The 22,823-nt window shown below is 47.4% G+C and overlaps 1 protein-coding gene across 12 annotated transcripts; it reads right to left on the bottom strand.

Moving 5' to 3' along the window:
* Positions 1-745: 745 nt before the first annotated feature.
* EDC4 (enhancer of mRNA decapping 4) lies at positions 746-19,133 on the bottom strand. Of its 12 annotated transcripts, none has more exons than XM_056808492.1 (29): positions 18,790-19,133; positions 14,925-15,081; positions 13,703-13,814; positions 13,113-13,212; positions 12,389-12,578; positions 11,935-12,082; positions 11,350-11,454; positions 10,211-10,320; positions 9,940-10,023; positions 9,618-9,713; positions 9,392-9,494; positions 9,054-9,234; positions 8,859-8,931; positions 8,643-8,734; positions 8,329-8,525; positions 8,087-8,175; positions 7,832-7,985; positions 7,315-7,709; positions 6,882-6,983; positions 6,480-6,632; positions 6,293-6,329; positions 5,887-6,064; positions 5,375-5,530; positions 5,099-5,214; positions 4,795-4,960; positions 4,423-4,609; positions 2,153-2,372; positions 1,724-1,887; positions 746-1,431 (listed from the first exon to the last, which is right to left on the bottom strand). In XM_056808492.1, exons 1-29 carry the CDS (start codon positions 18,872-18,874, stop codon positions 1,239-1,241), a joined length of 4,143 nt encoding a protein of 1,380 aa, XP_056664470.1. In that variant the 5' UTR covers positions 18,875-19,133; the 3' UTR covers positions 746-1,238. The 12 variants fall into 12 exon arrangements, with proteins under 12 accessions (XP_056664470.1, XP_007477261.1, XP_007477262.1 ...); XM_007477199.2 differs by having other exon boundaries at positions 7,315-7,748; positions 9,618-9,731; positions 18,790-19,113; XM_007477200.2 differs by having other exon boundaries at positions 9,618-9,731; positions 18,790-19,113.
* Positions 19,134-22,823: the final 3,690 nt, after the last annotated feature.

The following is a 22,823-nucleotide window of genomic DNA, read 5'->3' as shown; positions in this document are numbered from 1 at the left end:
TTCTGCACTCCCCACGCCATTCCTCCAGCTCTCTGCTTCCGCTGCTCGATTCCCCCAGGGAGTCCACTTCAGAACCCAGGCGTCCACGGCATCGCCCCGGGGGATGTTAACATGCCGCCGCTCCAGTCCCTTCTCGGCCTCAGATGTCAATTGGGGAGATCAATGCCGAGCCCCAGGGCCAGCGAGTCATCGTGGATTCGGCCCGCCCCACAGGTGGAGATGTCCCTGTCCATCACTCTGTCCCTAGAGGAAGTCGAGGCTGCCCTTCCCCCACTAGGTCCCACAGGAAAGCTCGGCACCCTCCATGAAGTGTCAGGAACTCATCTGGGGATTGGCCGCAGGGGATGCTTGCCTCAGTGGGTTGGAAAATGCAGCCAAGGGGGTCTAGACTGTACCCCACTGCTAACTGGCAGGGGCCAGGTGCCAGAGGCTGGCCTTCTAAACATTCCCCAGTAAGAGAGCTAATATTCCAACGACTCAAGCTGGAGTAGGGCCGCAGTGGGGGCCGGGAAGCCAAGGCCCAAGAGAGTGAGACAGGTAGCTGGGACCTAAAGTCCAGCTGGAGCCCAGAACACCACGCGATGATCCCCTCTCCCACCCTGAGCTTCCAGCAGGAGGAAGGAAGAGAACTCCCTCAGGGCCTCCCCACTTTGGGCAGCTCTTAAAGAAGCCAGTCCCCACGTCTTAGACAACAGCCTGGCTAAAGCATAGCAGGGAGAGAAACACAGGACACCCTAGCAGAAGGTTTTATCTAAAAAGCATTTATTTAATTGAATGTATTTTTCAATGTTTCTCAAAAACAGAAAGATCCAAATGGGAGGTAAAAAGGAACATGTAAAATTCAACTCAAGTTATAATAGTTGATTCTGGAAACATGCTCCCTAGCTGATGGAGCCTGGGGGCGCACCCAGATTCCCCAACCTCCCAGAGCTGGAAGCCATAGATCCCCTTTGCCGGAGGATCCAACCTGAGGGAACAGCAGGGAGACCCCTTCAGCTCCGCAGGCATCGCCAGAGCTGAACCCCCAAGGTAAGTCAGGGTCAACCAGCTCTCAGCATCTCTGGCAGAGAGGAGAGGAGAGAGGGTGGCAGAGTTCTGGCTTTGGACTTTTCTTTATCACTAAGTTCCAGACAAAGAAACTCAGTATTCACTGGGTTCCCAAGGCCTGGAGTCATCATAGTGGGTACCACAAGCCCTCTTCCCTCCTCTGGTGGTTTGCCAAAGGTGCCCGAGTCTACCTAGTTGAGACCAGGGACAGCTAGGCCCTGCAACATGATGGTGAGGCGCCTGGCAGCCTTGCTGAGTGAGTTGTGAGGCTCAGCCTGTAGAAACTGGAATAACTTCTGCCGCACCTGGGCCATGACTGAGCCCATGTGGTCCCTGGTGATAGGGTCACTGTGGTCCAGGTGCATTACAGCTTCCTCCAAGTAGCTAGGAATGAAAAAGAGATACTGGCATTCCGAGGTATGACAAACTCCCCTTTGGTGCAAGCCTCTGGGACCCCAGGTTCTGTGAAGATAAATCCCTAATGGGGAAGGGAGGATTATTACCTGCTTTGAGCTGTAGGTCCCCTAAACTGAGGGTAGGGGGATGGGAGACCACAGACATGGCAACCTTTGCTACAGATTACTGGGACAAGGTGAGGAATCTGGTTCACTCTGTTCCTGATCCAGTGCCCAAAGAGGGACCTGACCTCCACCCCATCTGCTCTGTCCACACTAACCTGAATTTGAGTTCTGTGCGGGTTCCCAGGTCAGAGGAGAGCTGCTGGATGAGAGAAAGCAGGACAGGCTGGGACAGAGGACAAGGTGGCTGGCCAAACACCTGCTGGGGATCCACAGTCTCACATACAAAGAGCACCAGGTTCAGGTCAGCTGCTGTCAGGGCCTGAGGAGGTAGCATGGGCTAGTGAGAAGAGATGATGGGAAAAGCTTTGGGAGAAGACATGAGAGAAGATATGTGAGGAAAGAACATTGGCAGAAATGGAAAAAAGGGTCAGGGGGTACTTGAAGATGAGCAAGAGCAGAGAGGTGATGAAAGAGTCAGGCAAGGATACTGGACCAGTAAAGAGCTCAATCCTGGTCTTCCTGCTCCCCCTGCTGGCAGACAGGCTGCACAGTGCTCAGTCAGGAATTTGGATGGGTTATGGTACCTGTTGGAAAGCCTGGTTGAGGTGGCCCTGCTGCAACATCTGCAAGATATGTGCCTGCTGGGCCTGGCAGTCTAGGTGGGCAGCTGGGATGGGTGTGCCAGCAGCAGAACGCATGGCCTGCATGATGCTGGAAGTAACTGCTGCCTGTTGCTCCTTCATGGCCAGACTCACTTCCCCCTTGATGATACGCTGCACCTGGGACAGGATTGACTCCTGCATGCTAGGAAAAGAGGAGTAAGGCTGAAAATGAAGCACTGACCCAGGTCTTTCTGTCCTCTTCCTAAGCCAGAGAGCTAGGCCACAAGCAGTGTCCCACAGGATGCCAATTAAGATCATCTAGTCCAAATTTTGTTTGCACCAAATTAAAGTTTTTATATAAATAAGACCAATGGAACTAAAATTAGAAGGAAACGTTATCTAGGAAAAAAATCTCTGTAACAAGATTCTCTGATAAAAGTCTTATTTCCAAAATGTGTAAGGAACTGATTCAACATTTAAGAGACGAGCCCTTCTTCAACTGATAAAAGTTACCTTTTACATAAAATAAAACGTTCTCAGAGGAAGAAATCTAAACTAACAACAACAAAATGAAAAACTGTTCCAGATTACTACTAACTAGAGAAATGCAAATTAAAGCAAATGTAAGGTTGCTCAGACTAATGAAACTAGTCAAAGATGACATAACAAAAAAGAAATATGACAAATACTGGAGGAATTTTATGAAAAACAGGCACATTAATGAAGGTAATAGTAACAAAAAGTTACTTAAACTATGTATATCCTCTATCCCAGAAATATCAAAGAGAGAGGAAAAGTACCTATATGCACAGAAATATTTTTAAAGTAGCCCTTTTTGCGGTGGCAAAAACATTAGCCCATCATTTGAGAGAATGGCTGAACAAGTTAAGGGAATGGTTTCAGAGAAGAGTGGGAAGACTCATATGAACTGATGCAGAATGGAATGAACAGAAGAATTAGAAGTAACAAAAACATCATAAAGACAAATAACTTTCAAAGGCTTATTCTGGTCAATGAAATGATTCCCCATGATTCCAGAGGGTCACTGAAGAAATGTGCTAGAGAGGTGATGGATTTATAATGCAGAAAAAACCATACATGGTTAATGTACTAATTTGTTTTGTCTGTTTTTTTAAAGTGTAATAACACTAGTAACCAGTTAATTATATAGATTAATCATTCTTGAACATACAAGCTCCAGAGGAACAATTGGGTCTTTAAATGTCAAATGAATTTTTATCCTTACATCCAGATGGATCGAATGTATTTTGGGTTTCTGAATTTTTTTTTAAACTGGAGGCAGAGAAGGTAGAGAAATTAAATGCTTGTTAATTGAGAAAAAAGAAAAGTTAAAAAGATTTAGCCCAAACATCCCATTTTACAGGTAAGAGAAAGGGAATGAGCATTTATTAAGTGTTTATCTCCCCAATGGATCACAGGTGGATTTGTGTCAAGGAAGCTCATCCCTTCCCCCTTCCTGAGTAACTTTACCTGTCCATCAAACATTCCTGACATACCACAGTTGCGCCAGGTTTGCATGGGCTTGTGTTCTGCAGGTCAATAAAAGTTAAGGTTTGGGGCAGAAACAGACAGACCAAGGAGGGAAAGGGAGAGACGAACAAGATCAGGAGGTGAGGGGGAGTAGAAAGATAGAGGCCGGCTAAGCTAGCATGCAGCCAGGTTACTTGGGAATGATTGTCTATCCATCCTAATAAACTTTATATATACCTCTGGGTAGCAGGAAATATTATTAAATTTATCATATATGTACTAGGCTCTGTGCACTTTAATCTCCCCATTTCATAGTTAAGCAAACTGAGGCAGACAGATTTGCCCAGGGTCATCCAACTTTAAGTAACTGAGCCTGGACTTGAACTCTGGTCCTCTTGATCCATGATGCTACCAACTGCCTCTACAAGCTTTAGGACATAGGCCCAGAGAAGGGAGATGGCAAGTGCCCCAAATCACCCAGTTATTTTTCCAATGAACTGGGAGATGAACAAATGTAAATTACTTCCTACCCTAGACAACAGACCCCCCTGGGCTGGCTCTTCCCCTGATGTCCAGGCCCTGCCAACTAACTAGCTGTGTGAATGTGGGCAAATCATTCCACTTCTTCTGTGGGGTTCCTCAAGCCCATCTCTATTAGCACAAGTAAAGAATCCTTTCCTTGTGCCATGCCTGTGGGCCGCTGTATGATGCAACATTAGAACTCTCTTCTCTTTCCATGGAGTCTCCCATCTCCAACTCACTTGCTCACAGCAATGTGGAGTTGGTGCTGGACCTCAGCCCGCACGCTGCTGCTCACAGTGGCTGCCATCTGTTCTGTGGCACTCTGCAAGGTGCCCACCAGTCCTCGAAGCTGAGCTAGCACCGGCTCTCGTGCTTCCTGTTCTCTTGCCTTCCGACTCTTCATGTGGTTCTCTAACTGCTGCAGGTCTGAAGTTGGGGAGGACAGAAGAAGGGGAGTTTGGTTATTGCCGAGACTCTAGACTTAAAGGGCAAATTCCTAATGGCGGGGGTGGAGTGTGTGTGTGTGTGACTAATGGCTAAATAAGGAAGGGCAGGAGCTTCCCCTCACTGTAGAGGGCCAGGTGCAGGAGGTGAAAATAAGAATCACTCACATTCCTGGGTACCAAGCTTGAAGCTGTCATTGATCTGCTGGAACATGGCCTGGCAGCTCTTCTCAAAAGTGGGCAGCACAATGCTCTGGAAGGCCTCTCGGTAAGCAGCCTGCATAGGTCCCTGGAGTGTATCTGCAGCAGCACGGGCAATCGTATCGGTCAGGTTCTAAAGAAAGTGATGGAAAACGGCACCAATATGTGAATTTCATGAAAACCCTCACCTCCATGCCAGGGGAAACAACATCCCTATCACCACCTGCAGACATATTCAAAGATCTGAGACTCCCTGAAACAGGTTCCACACCTTGGACTTGACCAGCTTGGTGACATTCTCCTTTAGGGTGCCTTCCACTGCTGTCAATTTGGCCGACACAGTACCACTGAGTTGGCTTGTCACTGGCTCCAAGCTTTTGGAGACACCTGGGCCAGGGTAGAAATAGTAAAGAGATGTTTTAGGCTGAGATTCTATCCTAGGGACAATGGATTGAATTGGTAGGTTGGACGAGAAGGGGCCCTAGGGTTGCTAAATTCTTTTGCTACTGCACCTCCCTGTTACACCCACAAATATCATTTTACTCACACTGGGGAACCGTTTTCTTCATCTCCTCTCTAACTGTGCGCTCCAGTCGGCCTGCTACCGCTGAGGACAGGGCCTGGGACAACTGCTGTGACAAATGCTCCTGCAGCTGCCCACTACGCTGCTGCCCCTCAGCCAGGGCCCGCTCTAACCGTCTCTCTGAATTGCTGGCTAAGGAAATCTGCAGGCCCATGTAGGCCAAGGAATTTCTACTACCACCATCCATCCCTCCACCTGCTTCTAGTAAAGACTAAAAGAAGCCCACATGAGCTTTGGGCCTTTGGGCATTCCCCAAATAACCTAGGGCTCTATAGAGTGCAAAGATTATTATTCTCCTTTTATAAAGGAGGAATACTGAGGCTCCAAATCAAAAAGACTTGCCCAGAGTATCACAGTAGTACTCACAGTTAAATCTCCAGTTCTTTGTTATGACTATGCTAGCAATTCTTAGCAGACGCCCTGACCCGGCCCTGGGGGTCTGCAGCAAGGCCCCCTCACACTGCCCTCAAGGATACGCTCATGTTCTTGTCGAGACTCAAGAACTCTCTCCATGTGGCCCATGACTGAGCTCTGCACTGAGTCCAGCTGGTCTGTTAGCCGCTGCAGTAGCTCTGCATGACTCTGTCGGAGCTCGGCAAGCTCCCGCTGCTGTCCTCGAACCACAGCCAGCCATTCTTCAGGAGGTTCTGCTGCCTGGCATGGGGACATGCATATCATTCTGGGTTGAGGGCATCAGGACCTCTCCTGACTGCTCCACCTCAGGCATGACCTAGGATGTCTCAAAACAGAGCCATGCTTGAAAGACAGCCTTTCAAGACTTACCAGAGGAGAGAAAAGTCTTGACTTAAGGGGCTATCTAGTTAGGAAGGGAAGGAGAAAAGAGTCTAGTAAGAGGAAGGCCTGGGAGAACTTTGAGCTCACCTGGTGTTCTACTAGTCGGGGACCCTGGGCCAAATCTCTGCAACAAGAAAAGAGTCTAATGAGACCTGATGGCATGGGACCTTACAGGAAAAGGGTGGGAAAAGTAGGAAAAACAAGAGGCCAGGGGAATAGGCCAGGATTTTTGATCCCCTCAGGGCCCTACCTGCTGCCCTATGGCTCCACCTACCCATCATCCTTCTTGCCCTTTCTCTTCAGCTTGGGTGAGGCCCTGGGAGACCCCTTGGTTTTCCAGTCCTTCACTGGCAGTCGTGGGGCTGTTGCTTTGGCAACAAAGCCACCTGAGGTTGAGGCCAAGCTGGCCACCTCATCATCGTGGTCACTGTTGGGGTGGGAGAAGGCAGTGAACACCTACCCACAGTTATACCTCCCTGCCCACTCCACCCAACGGCCCCCACGGACAAGATAGGGATAGAAACCAAGAAGGATGGTCAGGACACACTTGCCAAACTAGGAGCTTTGGGGCTCAGGACCTGGCACTAAAGCCCTGAATTAAGTCACTATGGAGATGGGATGGGGAAGAGGGGATTCCTGGGTGGTTGGAGCAGTGGAGGGGATGGGGATGGAGCACCTCTGCTCAGCGCTGGCATCCTGACTATCTTGTTGTAGCAGATGGTAGGCGTGCCGGTGGTAGGAAGAGCCCTTGTGTTTCTCCTGAACATCATCCCTGGGACTGTGTGTGTAATGTTGAGGGTGAGGGAGATGATGAGAAAGGCCAGAGAACAAAGGACCATTCCCACACCCCATTCACAAGATCCTGTGCTAGGGGAACAAGGAGATACAGGACAGAAGCCCTCCACCCCACCTTCCTAGGGCTGTGAAGTTTTCATATTTGTGCTGGTGGTAGTATGGGGAAGAAGTGCCAAGGGTATGAGTGCTGCCTGCCATGACTGTTCAAGAACAGCATTACTAAGACTGTAATCCCAGAAACTAGAGCTAAGAAGAAGAGAAAGGACAGGAAGAGTGAGGTAGAGAGGGGTAGCCCACTCTACCTTGGCCTTTACCTGTCAGCCAGGCTGTTGCGGGTTTCCCGGGTGATATCAGGTGCAGCAGGCCAGGCCTTACTGTCAGAAGCACCAGTCTCCTGGCTCAGCGCCGTCTCCAGTAGGGAAGGTGTGCTCCGCCTCTCCCCCTCCCCAGGACTCCCATCCAGACTGTGCTGGGGGCCATGTTCAGGGCCAGGCCGGGGTCGGGGGGATAGCAGGTGGAGGGCCGAGGCGGCAGATGCCATGCTGTCAGGCTCAAGGCCCTCAGGAGCAGTGGTGCCAAAGCCTCGGGATAGAGCCTCTGAGGCAATCTCAGGGATGTCCTGGGACAGGGCTGTGGAGGCTGAGGAGATGACGTCGGGGGAGCGGGCCCGGGTCGGAGAGGCCTGTGGCACCACCAAGGGCTCTACCTCCTGCAGCTCCAGGGACAGTGATGGGTTCCCTTGTGGGACCTGCCCAGAGAGCTCCCGCTTAACCACTGCCCAGCTCCCTCCTAACCCCCAGGCATTCCACTTCCCAGAACCTGCTAACCCACCTGGCTGGGCCCCTTAGTGGCTAGTTTATCAGAGAGGCCTGGGATGAGGACGCTGTGGCCGCGGGGACTAGCCTGAAGGCTGCTACTGCTGCTGCTCAGGGTCAGACTGCTGTCTAGCTGCAGCTTGGGGCTCAGGGTCAGCTCCTCAGGTGGCCTGAGTTAGGGGAAAAAAGGCCAATCTTATTCAGAAGTCCTCTAACCCTTAACTCTGCAACCCTTCATGCCCCTTTCCAATTCCAGGATTCTTCCTCTTACCTAGGCATGGTTGTATCTGTGGCTGAGGTGGTATTCAAGGCTGTCACAGCTGTTAAAGAGCTCCCACTGCTTCCTGGGGACACTGTAATCTATGGAAACATGAGGATGGTGGAGCAATTGGCTTGAGAGCCCCAAGGCCCAGAAGGTTCGGTATTCTGTGACTTAGTAAAATTTATTCATCTTTTCTGGACTTTACAATGAAGGCAGCACTGAACCAGCCCCTCCCCTGCGCAGGGATATACCTGCTGCAGAGAGGCGCTCGGGGTCATGAAGGCATCAGGAGTCATGAGCTTGGGCTTGGCCTCATTAGTCAAGCTGAGAAAGTCCGAAGGGACAGGCAGGTCAGCAATTCGCCGAAGGTCAGGCTGAGAGCCCTGGCCAGAACCCTGGCCAGAGGCCAGACTTTCCGAGTTCAATTCTGGCAGGTGCTCGCCAAATCCTAGGGGAGAAAAAAACATCCCTGAGGTCTGTCCTTTTCAGAAAAAGACAGAGATGGAAAATGAAGCTGGAGTCCCCTTTTTGCCCTACCACAAGAAATATGAGCCCCACCACTCACCAAAATCTTCCCGGGATGAGTGAGAAGGGAGTGGGGCTACCACATCAGGGCTTTGCTGGGGCTGGAAGCGAATCTGAACATCCTGCAGGGCCCTGGCAGGAAAGAAGACCTTGCTGCTCATCAGGAGTAGCCCTTTGAGGGTGAGCTCCTCAAGGGGTAGAGCTTGAAGTCCCTCCACTGACACTAGCCCAGAGGTTTCTAGGGGGAGGTACTTACTTGGTGTGGACACAGAAGAGCTTGATAAGTACACCAGCTGCTGACTCCACTGTGCCAGCACCATGGGAGCCCTCTGTAAAGACAGTGATATAGCTTGATGGCCAGACATCATCTTCTTTCCATTTCTCTAGCTTCCAGAGCTGAGCCAGAGCAGCTAGTTTGCTTGGTTGAGGGTGGTGGTAAATTAAGACTCACCTGTGCTCAAGCTGTCCCCCTCCTCCTCAGCTGGGAGAACCTCCGTGTGCCGAAGCCGACAGCGGCTCACAACCTGAATTCCAAAGCTCAGCACAGGGTGGGTAAGCAGGAACTCAGAAATAGAACTGAAGTAAGCTCTGCCCTCTTCCTGGTTTTGCAGCAGCTCCATCACATACAGCACCTATGCATAGTACCCAAAGAGCTGGCTCAAACTATCTGCCTGGGAAACCGAGACCTTTCCCAGATCAAATTACAGAGAGAAGGATCTTCATCAGGAAGTCACATCTCATTGCCATCCAACTCCTGGATAACTCCTAATTTCTCTACCTAACACCTACCTTTCTCTGCACATCACTGAGGATAAGGTATTCAGCCGAAAGATCCAGACAGGCCTTGAGACTGGGAAGCACACTCACTGAACTAAACATATCTGGACAAAAGCTAAGGGGATACAGAGGAGAGAAGCATTAGTGGGAACGGGCCTCTATCCAAGATTGGAGGTCAGGGCCCAGAGCCTCCAAATCTGTCCAACATTTCAAGCCCTGCCTTCCCACCTCGACTCACCGGATGGTCTGCAAGCAGGTCCATGATACTGTACACCACATCTTCAGTTCCCTGTTTTGGTCAGCTCCTGTGATGAGGAACCTCCAGAAGGGGACTCTGCGAAACAAGGAGGAGCTTGGGGGTGGAGTGGGGGAGTGGGCATGGGCTCTTGGGGCCTTATTTGCCATTACCCACCCTCCCTTCTCCACTGGTAATATCTCCCTATCCTTTGCTCCATGGTGTTCCCCCAGAGTTCCCAGGTCCGTCCTGCCACCCTCAATATTCCTGGCCTAAATCTTCTGGAGGGCCCAAAAGTAAAGGAAGAGGGAGGGAGCAGGCTCACTCAGGGTCTTGTTTCTTGTGGTTGTCACAGAAAAGAAGGCAGGAGAGGGGCCTGCCATCATGAGGCTTCCATTCATGGAGACACCTGCAATGAAAATTGTAGGAAGATTGTCCAGGTACACAGACTGTCATTGGAGTTACATTCTACTTTCTAGACTCCGTCAATCGGGTCTCTGCCTACCTCAGTCCCCAGCCTGATTATACTTCCCTACCAAAACAACAAGCCAGTCCCTAGATATCAATCCACCTCCATTCCCATCAACTCGCCTTACCTTGGCTCATCTTGGCCCTCTATATAGATTTGCCAGAACTTGACAAAGCCATCATGACTTGCAGTGGCTAGAACAGTCCCATCAGGGGAGAGAGCTCCTTCACTCAGGCACTAGGAGGAAAATGACCCAACCACTCACCATCCAACCCCAGGGACCAAGAGGAAAAGGGGAAAACCAAGTTCTCATCAACATGTATTCAGTAACATCCCAGGCACACAGGATTAGTCTACATTAGAACATAGATGAAAAATGTCTATTTCATGGATGATTTGATAGGGTAGAATCCGGACATATAAACATGTAGATGTGTATGCATAGTCAATGGCAAATTCTTAGAGAATACCTATGTATGGGATGAGTAATTAGGGAGATAAAAGGAAATCTCAGTTTCTTCCTGAGTAAGGCATCATCTTCATATTCTCTTAAGAACATTTTATTCTTAAGAGGTAGAGATTGTTTTCAAAGAGTGCCCCTTGTAAAAGGCCATAAGGCTTAAAATTCAACACTTTTATTAATAACACATGACAGCATAACTATCAAATTTAAAAGGAAAAAATACTACAGCTCAAACCCTGGATGCCAAACTCAGGATCCAAACCAATTTCTGTAGGCCTTAACAATGAGCTGACTTTGATAAGATTACATTTTGAAGGGATACGTGTAAAAGACTACACTTGAGTTTTAGGAATCAATCACACAGATATAAGAGACTGGTCAGGCAACAGTTCTTAGGGGAAAAAAACTGGGTTGGTAGGAAGAGGCGGGTGAGGTTGGGAGGGTCCCAAGTCCAAAGAACTAGCTAGCACCATCCAGGTTTGTATTCAGCTCCATTCTAACAGCTCCCTCATTTTTTATTCCTACTATGAAGTACAACATGACACATGGCAAAAAGGTCAGTGTTTGCTGACCTGATAGCACAGACTGCTCTGTAGATACAAGTTATACTACATGGCCTCAGAAAACCTAGGATTCTAAAACTACCTGGCTGGTTGAGAGATAAGCATTTCTGGGCCAAATTCCTAACGTTTGGGTTTGCTGGTCTAACCCTGAATAGAGATGGCAGAGACAGTCATGACCAAAAGCACTGCACAGATCCCATGAAAAGAGGCTTCTACCGGAAAAGGGTCCGGAGTTCTCACCGTGCTATGGCCCTTAACCACTATGAAGCCTTCCTTGACATGGCTGACATCCACAGGCCAGGAGCTATTGTTGGCTCGGAGAATGTCCAGGTCCCACACCTCAGCCTAAGAAAAGGAAGAATAAGCTGAGTCCTCAGACAAATGGAAAGGCTCAAGACCAAAAGCCAGGAATCAGCCACAACATCCTATAGGTTATTTCAGAGAACTCTAAGGTTCTCAGTCTGATATGAGAGAGGAGAAAAGGAGAGACATGAGACATGAGACATGAGGAGGGGGGGGGGGGGGAGGGAGAGAGAGAGAGATGTGGAGGAAGAGGTGTACTGGCTCTCTCTAGTGAGAGGGCGAGAAGGTAAAAAGAAAAATTATGATCACTGAAACAAGTCCTCAAATCTAGCAGCAAAAAAGTCTAATTCTATCATCTCAGTTTCCTGATAATTAAACCAGAGTTGGAAATAGGCAATTAGAGGTACTTGGCTACTGGGAACCCCTGAGAGAGGCTGCTACAATCAGCAAGTTTTTTCTCCCTCTCCCCAATCTCCCCCTACTCCAGCTGGCCTCTAGGGTCCTCCAGGCCTTGCCCCTTACCCTGTCTTCATGCAGCAGGGCCAGAGTCTGGCTGCCCTCCTCACTGCTTTCCTCATTTTCCTCCGGGATATAAGGACACCAGATGATCCTTCGGAAGTGATTCAATGGTGTGCCCTCTGAACGTTTAATGTTCACCACAATCTCCTCTCTGGAACAAAGCTAAGGTTCTGGCAGATGCCCAACTCAGAGTACAGGTTCCAGGCTTTCCCCTTCCCTAGTTCAGAGCACAAGAAATCTCTGAAAGGGTTTGAGACCCTGGTTGTTCCTGTCATACCCCCCCCCCAAAAGCTAAGCCCCAGCAGGCAGGACTCAGAAAGGAGTCCCCAGGGAGTAACAGTGGATTAAGTGAAAGTAACAGGGCCTACCACTTTGTCAAGCACCCTCAGTCTTGGCTCCCTTGGCAATCAGAGATACCAAGTCCCAAGCAGACCCCAACCCACTCAAGGAAGGATACTGAATCTTGTTGTTCTCCATGGCCAGGCGCCACACAAAAAGGCTGCCAGATTCATCCAGGCAGGCCAACTGGGGGGAGTTGAGGTGAGCGAAGGCTAAGTCGGCCACACTTCCTGTGAAGCCCTTCAGCAGTGTGCGTTCTGCTGTGCTGACACTGATCACCCGCACCATGGCTGAGCCATTGCTGGCACCTACGGACACCAGAGCTCATGACTGCTGGCCAGACCCCACAAGCACCTTCCAATGCTCCCTCAGCACAGGGCCCAAAGATGAATGGCACCAATCACAGCCCAATCTTGAAATCATTCAATCTAATTTCTGATTCTGCAGGTCCCCAGCAAACACCCCTTTTCTCTTTCCTAACAACAGGGCTCTAGTCTGCCCATACAACAATGTTCCCCCACCCCAGCTGTGATCTGGCAAAAGACTGCTATCCCAGACAATTCCTCCACTGTGTCCTAAAAGGTCAGCAATGGGATGGGTGAACAGAACTCGGGGTGCTTCCAGCATTCAAGCATTTTCCTCATATTCAGGAATATTCCTAGGGCAAGTAATAGCCTTACTTCCCGAAGGGGAAATCAAGAACTCAAAAGGGGATTTGGGCCTAAGGAGAGAGTCCAAGTGTTCTGCCTTGCTGCTACCAGACCCTGGGAGGATCTGACCATGAGGGGGTTGGGGAAAATTCTTGCTAAGGAAGCTTCTGGTCCCAAGGGGTGGCAGCTCACCTCGGATGGCATATGCCAAGAAGGAATTAGACACAGCGATCAGGTTGCCATAATAATATTTCTGTTCCCAGTCATACTTGGCCACTGGCTGGATTTTTACCTAAGGTTAAAAATGAAGAAGGTCCTAGGTCTCAGTCATACCTGCTCCTTTATCTCCATAAGAACAGCAGCCTTCCCAGGCTCCAACCTTTGTTTCATTCCTCTTGCCTGTCTCCCCAGCTACAAATGGCCTACAGGTTCCCAACAAAGTCCAGAAGATCAAAGGCAGGATGGAGGGAACAGAGGTTAACCAAGTCCTGGTAAGTCCTTGGTCCTTCTACAAGCCTACAGGGCTTTTTAATCCTGCAGAAGGGAAAGGAAACACCACAATCGAGATACCAAGCATGCTCATCTTTTTACAACTGTCTACTAGAGGAGAAGGAAGAGGAAAAACAAGGAATGGCCCCTTAGAGAAGATGGAAAAGCTGGTTGGGGTGGAAAGGATAGACTGGCATACCATCATAGCAGTTCACATGGGAGTTAGTCCAGCAGCCTCTGAAGCTCTCCACTCCCCTAAACCCGTTCTAGACTCTAGTGCCCTCATTCCATACCTTGTTGCTCCCTCGAGCCTTGCTTGAGATGTTAGAGTCACTGCTAGCCACTATTTCCACCTCTTTTGCTGAGATCCCAATGCAAGTTGAGCTATCATCTCCAGAAAGGCAACTGGATAATGAAAGACAGAGGAGAGGTCCCACAGCTCTATGTCAGACACTAAAACTCTAAAGCGTACAGGGACATCTGTGCAGGGGGCTGAGGACTTCCTCTAAGGAAAGGAAGTCTTTATTATGTTTCATCTCAGGCTTACCCTACCTCACAGCTTTACTCCCACCTCCAGGATCAACTGCACTTGGGCTGGCTTTAAAGATTGTCCTACCTATTCTTCATTGTTCAGTGTGCCTTAGATTCATCCCACCACCCTCCTTTTACAGAGAAGGACACAGGGGTGTGGAACTGAGTGACACATTAACAGAGCAGCAACAATGAGCTAGAAATAATGCCCTTAAGTTCTACTTTTGCGGTATTTTATATATATACACATATTAACAATTACATGTAATAACAAATTTCCACACAAGTTTTCATAAGTTATATGATCAAATTTACCTCCCTTCCTTTTCCCCTTCCAGGGGTAGCAAGCAATTTGATCTAGGTTATACACATATTATCACACAAAACATATTTCCATATTGTTCATTTACCCAGAACAACCCTATGTAGAGCAGTGCAAGTACTGTTAACCCCTCTTCTGAGAAAAGGTAGCTGGCTCAGAGTAGAGGGATGATAACAGCACCTACCCTCTAGGACTGTTGTGAGGATCCAGTTTGATGATCTTTGTAAAGTGCTCAGTTCAGTGCCTGGCCCATAGTCAGCACTGTATAAATGTTAGCTAGTACTGCATTTCTAGCATGCCATTCACCTTCCATAAATATATCTTAGTGCTCTATTTTGTCCTCACATTGTAGACAAGTAAATTCTCCAAAAAAAAATCAGTTTTGGCTACATTCTAACTCTATAAGGATGTTATCATGTAACATTGTATATTATAGCTATGTGTTCAGTGTCATATTCCCCTACTGTCAGTTCTGTGAGGGAAAAGGATTGTGTCTTGTGCCTCTGGATATTCCACAGTACCTAACTCAGTGCTCTGGACACAGCATATATTTAATCAATGTTTTCTGTTTTTTACTCCATGATTAGGGTGGAACCAAATCCAAGAGGGAGGTAGTCTACTTCTGTCCCTCCCACCAATTCCTCATTATCCAGGACACTTACATGACCTGCTTCTCCTCTAGGCTGGCCAAGGGTGCTAGCCTGTGACTCGGCTTGGCCAGCACAGTTCCATCACCAGAAGAAAGGGGGTCTGGCACCAGAAGTCCATTCAGATCTCCATTATAGGAGCTGGATGTTCGCTGGCTCTCTGTGCCTGAGCCTGAATGCCAGGGGAGAAGGAAGATGTCATCTCTCAAATGCTCCTCAGAGAGTCAAGGATGCCAGGCTCTTAAACATTTCCCAGCCTCCCACCTCTGTACTTTGGTACATACCACTCCCAAATGGAATGCAGCTCCCCTCTAGTCTCTGGTTAAATCTGAGAGCTGGCTGAAATTCTATTCTCTCCACAAAACCTTCCCTCAGCCCAAAGTGACTTTTCTGTTTTCTAAACTCCTGTGGTGCTTCTTGTCAACTCCACTACTTACTTTCTTGCCTGGTACTCTCCTTTAACTTTCTCATGTAGTAATCTCTAAGGAACTCTATAAGTTCATTGAGGGCAAGGGATGGTTTTTCATACAAAGGATTACAAACAGACCAAATTGATGATACCCAGAGCACAACAGAGATCATCTAGCCCAACTCTCTCATTTTACAGATGAGGAAACTGAATCTGCAAGATTACGTGATTTGCCTATAATTAGTCTGAAATCTGGAGTCAGGTCCTCCAACTCCAAATCCAGCACACAATTTTTACAACATGAATCCTCACTTGACATCTCTCTAGCACATAGCAGACATTGAGGAAATATCTGTTTTTATCAATTCATAGAAGATAAGGCTAACAAGCCACTAACACAAAAGGCTAACAAATGACTACTGTGCTGGCTTGATACTCTACTGAGTTAGGGACACTGTTGTCTTACTTCTGTGTAAGTCCCACTCTGGGACCAGGTAACCATAGATTTGGGGGCCTGGCTTTCTCCTTAACTAGTTTATCTGTTGCTATGTTCCCACATCACAACTTTCTCCCTGACCACTATTAAAACAAATTAATTCATTAAAACAACAACAACAACAAAAAACCCAACTCTCATAGAATTAGTCAAAATACCTTGATTGAAAGAGTTGAGAAATGAACAAGAAGAAATTGGGAATAAATGAGGGAAAAGAAATAGTATGACTTTACCTAGGAAAACATATAGGACTCAAGGAAGAACTAAGCAAATGAAAAGTTCAGTGGCTGGCTAAGGAGATGCATTCTTGTATGGAAACTCTTGGGTAATTTGCCATAGCTGTTTCCTAGACACTAAGCATCTCTACCAGGCTCAGAGCCAGGTCAGGGATCCAGGTGCCCAGGAGGCTTTAAGCACCTGCTTACCTAATTTCAAGGGACAGGAGAAAAGGAAGTAAATGCCATCTATTTTCATGAACATAGAATAATTCTAACTAGAATATAGATTTGAGTTTAACTGCAGAAAGAAAGGGGGTAAGCCTTAAAAGGCAGTAAATACAGAAGCCCTAAGGAGGAAACTCCATAGCAATAAGGGAGATATTAAAGATGGCTACTTCTAATTTCTTCTGTAACAGAACAGATAAGAGTCATGTAGAATTTTGTTGGAACATAAGACTGGTTTCTCTGAAACATTATTTGTAAATTTCTTTCGCACAGTTGGAAGAAATGTTTCCAAATGGGCCTGTTGCTCTTAACAACTAGCTGATTCAGATACCCAAACACAAAAGTTTCCTTCAACAGAAATTCAAGTCTACCCACCCCAGGTAGTTTCAAAGATAAACAATAGCCCAGAGAGATATAGGGGTTGACAAATTTGAGAGCTATAAAATCCCATGGGGACTGATAGTACTCTACATGAAAGTTAACCAAAAAACAAAAACAAACAGGAAAAGCCAATCAAACAAACTGAATGGGAGCAAGGGGGGTTCTGCTTGGTATTCTTTGTTTTTTTCCAGTCAGTAAAACCTTAGACCCCAAGCAGAGATGAAAAAATATCAAACCAGCCAAGAATAAGGGCAAGCCAAGGCCAAACTTGTTAGTAATGCCTCCAAGGGGCCCCAGGAAGAGAAGCTACCCAAAAGCCAAAAAAGATATGGTCCTGCCCGTCTCTGGGTCTGCCTCTCCCCACCAATAAGTAGAATAATAATAAGAAGGAGGAGGAATGCTCAACAAGAGGCTGTTGGAAGTCTTAAGTGAGAAATAAGTACAGTAGACTAAGTCAGCAGGTAGATGGGGAGGGAAGCCCAAATGCCTAAAACTGTTGCCTCATTAATAAGAGGGGCTGTCAGGTTTGGAGATTATTTCTGTCTGTGACACTCCTATCAGCTGGTCTGAAGAACCTGGAACAATTTGCCTTTCAGGCTTTGGCAACCTCCTGTTTAGAGCCCAACACTAAATCTGTGAAGCCTATCTCCTCCTTATCTCCTCCATCTGCCTCAGCTGGCCCATATGAAACACAGAGGTATCTTCGGTGGTTCCACAGGAAGGGAATAATCCTTAAAGTGGATTGGGTGGGGGTTGGGGGATAGAGCGGGACTCCAGTTCCGTCTGCTTATGCATTATCTGCTTCTCTGAACAGACTGTCTTTACAAGAAGAGAGAATGGGGGTGGAAATGGAATGAAATGGCAAGAATTGCCTGCTAAAAACCACTAGGCCTTATGCTGCATGACCAACTCACATCAGGTGTTCATGGATAAAGTGAAGGAAGGCTATACCAGCCAGTGGTCTCAGCATAAAGATGAAGCAGAATGACCTAGGGGCTGACTGAAGGCCCAGGGATTATATAGCTACAAGACAAGAATCAGAATAATAGCAGTGAGAAATGAGAAAGCAGCAAAGGACCAGAAAAAGGCTCCAAGGGTATTGATGACTAAGGTACTAACTGAAAACCACTCAAGAAAAGGTAACAATCCTCCTTTCTTCCATAGCAAATGACAGGGTCCCTCCAATTCTCAGTGCTTTTGCACACAGCAGGGGCTTAACAAATGCTTTCCTATTCCATTCCTAACAATAAGATGACTAGGATCAACCATAGAAGGGGGTTGAGGAGATTGGAAGAAAAGATTAAGAGTTAGAACCAAGGGGGCAGAATCTCAGTGGACAGAGAGCCAGGGCCAGAGATGGGAAGTACTAGGTTCTAATCTCACCTCAGACACTTCCTAGCCCTGGGTGGGTAACCCTAAACAAGTCACTTAACTCGCACTGTCTAGCTTTTCTGCCTTTGAAATAATACAAAGTATAGATTCTCAAAGAAATTAAAAGCAGAAGGCACCTAAGAGATCATCTAATCCAATTCTCTCATTTTTTATTAGGTTAAGAAACCCAGAAGTCTGATTTTACAATTTATAGTGCTTTAAGGATTACAAAGGGCCTTATAAAATCTCACTGAATGCTCACAATTTTGAGAGTTAACTAGTTTGAAAATGCTTGTCTCCACTCCGCAGATGGGGAAACTCTGAAGGATGGCATGCTGGGATCCTGACTCTTTCCCTGGCTCTCATGGAGGGGGAGGAGGACAGCAAAGTGGAAAGAACTCTGGATTTGAAGCTCATTATACCGTGGACTGCTGGAAAGCCGGAGCTGTCTTCTCGCTTTCTTTGTATTCCCGGAGCTCAACACCGCGCCCGGCACAAAGCAAGCGCTTTAATCAATGCTCATTGACCACAGCCTGAGGAAAGCCGGGTTGGCTTCTTGGCCGGTTCACCTGCGAACTGTGTGACCTTGGCCTGGTCACTTCTCCTTTAGAGGCCCCAGCTTCCTCAGCAGTAAAAGGAGGGGTTGGGCCAGATGGTTTCCCAGGTCCGGCTCGGCCCGAGGTCCTAGGTTCGCGCCCCCACCAAGGACGGGGTGGGGTGCCCTAAGTCCTCACTCCTCCCCCACCCTAACCCCCGCCTCCCCCGCTTATGCCCCCAGACCTCCAGGCGGACGGTCCAGCTTTAGGATGTCCCGCAGATGCTGCGTGGCGTCCTCGATGTCGATACTGGTGCAGGACGAGGCCATGGGGCCCGACAGCGGGGCCTCGGCTCCGCGAGGGCGTCACCGTCACCGTCCTCCTCCTCCTCTTTCTCCACGTTCTCCGGGCTCCGCCGTGGGATTGCCGCCGCCACTCCTCCTCTTCCCCCTCCTCTCTTCTCCGCAGCTGCGGCGGTGCCTACCGAGACTGCTCTGTCCGTCCGCTCGCTTGCTCGGCGATCCCTCCGCCCCGCCAACCCCACCAACCGCCTCCACTTCCGGTCCGCCGCACGCCGAGCTCCCCCCCACCCTCCTCGAGGTCCGCGCCGCCCCACAAAGGTTCCGGCCTGCGCAGGTTCCGGCTCCGAGGCTGCGCGGGCTTGCGCTGCCCTCGGTCCCCAGAGCTGTCTGCCACTATCCTGCGGAAGCCGAAGAAAAGCGCTTATTCAGCCCTAATTCTGGACGGCTCAAGTTTTTATCAGCCGTGTTTCAAAGAGAAGGAGAAAATTATCCTGAGCTAAAAGGGTCCTTAAAGGAGCCAAGGTCACCCAACTTGTCCGGGGGAAACGGTTCTGCTCTTGGGTCTGAATCCTGGTTCTACTTCCAAGTTCCCGTGGTCTTCGGCAAGCGGTTTGCTTCTCTGGACCTCAGTGTTCTCATCTGTAAGATTTAGGTAGTCTCTGAATCAGGATTAGCCCTTGGCCCAACCACAAGCTGTCCTGTCTATCCAGAGAAGACTCATGACAGCCAGGGCAAAGGATAGCCCTGGACCATCGACAGACCTCAAAGTCGGAATGGTGACTTTTAAAATTCTAATTCAGCCAAGTGGAAAATCAAATCGCTTGGGGCCAATGGATGCAAAGGGAAAGACGTTCCTTCAGAACAGAATGGTGTGCACAGGGTTAGGACTCAGAAGCCCTGGGACAATCAATAGTGATCCATGTTACCTGGCCCGTAATAGATGCTCAATAAATGCTTACTTATTTCCTTCCCTTTATATAGCACTATAGGATTTACAAAAGGCTTTCCTCACAACCCTATAAGAAAGGTAGCAGATTTTACACTGGAATTAACTAAAGCTCAGAAATGACACTAAATTTGCCAAAGGCCATGTGGATAACTGTGTAGTAATGAGAACATGAAGTCAGATCCATTTGACTCTCCTTGCAGTCCTCTTTCCATTAAAACATGCTGTCCATCATTCTGTGAGGCAGGGGGGCTTATGTCACTCATTGCTTCTCCTCATTTGAATGTTTATGAGATTATTTTTTCAAGGCACTCTAGACTAAGGGTGGGTAGTACAAGGGTCACTGGCAAACAGGATTCAGAGTTGAAAGAGATTTTAATGACCATTCACATAATCTATTTTAGATACAGGTAACCAGGGGGGCAGAGAAGGGAAATAACTAGCCTGCCCACGATCACATAAGTAATAAGTACAAGAGCTAAGATTCAAATCAGGATTTCTGGACTTTCTACAACCAGAACCACAGAATAGTAAAGCTTCAAGAAATCTTAAAGAAATATACTCCAAAGCTCTCACTTTATAGGTGAAGGCCTTGAGCCTCTAAGAGGAGAGATGACTTGCTGCAGGTTATATGGTTAGTGATAAAGGCCTGAAACTCAAGTCTTTTGATTGCAAAGTCAATATCCTCACTAAACTCTGCAGTTATCAAAGGGCAGGTCCCTATTGGGGAGTTGCACCTAATCATCTAAGCCCAAAGGCCTGAAAAAAGGAAATTGGAGGGCTTAGTTTGAGGCACAGAAAGTGATAAAATCCTTTCTGCTAGATAGTCTTTCTCATATGGCCAAGAAAACTTTATACCATCCAGTATGGCATGAGTTAAAAAAAAGAAAAAAAAAACAACACCTGAACTCAATAAATTTTGGGGTTAAGAGACTACAGGATTTTCTGGAGCTGGTCTGGGATTCTCAGAAGTAGAGCATTGTGTTGGACATGGAAAGGATTGACATCTGTTCCCAGCAGCACCATAATTGTCTGCTTCCTCACCTGACAAATGGGGAGGTCAACCCCAATCCTTCCCAAATCCTCAGAAAGTACAAAGCATCCTTAGCAAACCTGAATCAGAAATCCAGAAAATTCAAGAATTAAGATTAATGGATCACAAGACCATTTGAACTCCCATATTGCTGCATACCTGACATCAGCAAAAGTAGCCAACAAGCAGTGGACTCAAGGGTCCAAAGAGGGATTTGCCTGGAATGGAATTCCTAGTTATAATTAGGCTTCTAAATAGTCCAAATTTGAGGGTTCCTTTGACAACTCTTCTCCCAGGCTTAGATATTCCTCTGCCTTATCAAGTAAGACACAGTTTTGGTTTAAAAAAACACAACTCTTTATTGATTACACATTTCAGGCACAGGTACATCATAGAGGCTGTCATATATAGTGTTGTTTTTTTTAATAGTGATTGTATCAGGTCAGTTCATATTAACCAGATCTGATTAACCTTCTCTCTCTCTCTCTCTCTCTCTCTCTCCCTCTCTGTGTGTCAAATAGTATCTACAGCCCCAGGTTCTTCAGAAGCATCTTTGTATCAAAATATACAGCACATCTGTTCAGATGAGCAACATGCAAAAGCCCACATCTAAAGAAACATGTTATCCTAAAAAAGATCAGTCTTTAACCAAATACAGAAGGGAAACCATGTTATAGAAATGTTTAACTTAGTTTTACATTACTGGCCACAAACAATACTGGCCCCCACAGCAACCCTGACAAGGCATTTCAGGCCAGAGGTTAGTGGTATATTCCAGGAAAGGTTCCCCTCATTTCCTCAAAGTTGGGAGTGGATCTGTGTCTGAGGAAGAAGAGTCAGTTGGCATCACTGTACATAGGACTAGCTCAACTTTGGTTTCTATTAATGCTACTGGTGCATTGGGAAACTACATCAAGGCCTTGAAGGTCCTTTGAGCCCTCTTTAGAGGCAGCATGATATAATGAGGAAAACCAGCTGAGGTATTCAGAATGAGACCTCAGTTCTAGGACAGGCTCTGCCACTGGCCATCTGTACAGACTGACCTTAGCTAAGCAAGCAATTTCACCTTTCTGAAAAATGAAGGAACTAGGGGCCTCTCAGTTTTAACACTATACATTTTTTTTTTTAATGGGAGACCAGTTCAAGTCCTGGGGTGAAGGCAATTGAGGTTGGTTCTGGTCCTAAAAAAGGTCCTATCATCCCTGCTTGCCTTTTGAATCACTTAGTTTAGCAACGGATTTACCATTTAAACTACTTAATAGTTTGGAGGGGGCTTGCTATAGGGCCTAGTGTTTGGAGAACTGAAACACAGAGGCCTTAATTTATATCTTCCTATGGCTTATACCGCCTCAGACATTAAGGACAATGGATTTAGGAGTGTCTGGCTTATGCAGTGGAACAATGCAGGTGGGGGAAGATGAATGATCCAGCAGAGAAAGGGTGTGTGTTTATGTTAAGAATTTCAGAAGTATATAAAGTTGCTTTCTATTTCTTTCCATGTCTTCAAAACAAAGCCACAGACCAACACAATAATTAAGCTTCTGCTGCCACCAGAAGGGCATTTTAGGGACAGACATACAACACTGGGTAATAGGCCCAGAAATGTATTTTCTCACTAGAATGAAAGGGAGAAAAGGAAGGAAATAGAGCAAATTAAATCCAGGTTACACCCAGCACCACAACCCCCTCTTAAACTTGTCTGAGTTCCTCTCCCAACCCAATTCTGTGCTGGTCTGCCCACTATATAGCCTAAATGTGGCAGAATTCAGGGTACACACTGACAAGGCAGATAGAGTTATAGGGTCATGTGTCTTAAAAAAAAAAATCAAACCTGAAACTCAACATGGTTTTTTCTCCCTTCACCCAGCTCCAAGTTAGAATAGAAGAGGAATTGTAAAAGAATCCCTGAGATAAAGAGAGCAAATAGCATCTTTCTAAGCTATGCCCTGGCAAAGCTAGTCTACCTCAGAGATTCGGGGGTGGGGGGTGGGGGGGTG

This window comes from Monodelphis domestica, chromosome 1, assembly GCF_027887165.1.
Source record: "Monodelphis domestica isolate mMonDom1 chromosome 1, mMonDom1.pri, whole genome shotgun sequence".
NCBI lineage: Eukaryota > Metazoa > Chordata > Mammalia > Didelphimorphia > Didelphidae > Monodelphis > Monodelphis domestica.
This window is presented reverse-complemented; position numbering and strand designations above follow the sequence as displayed.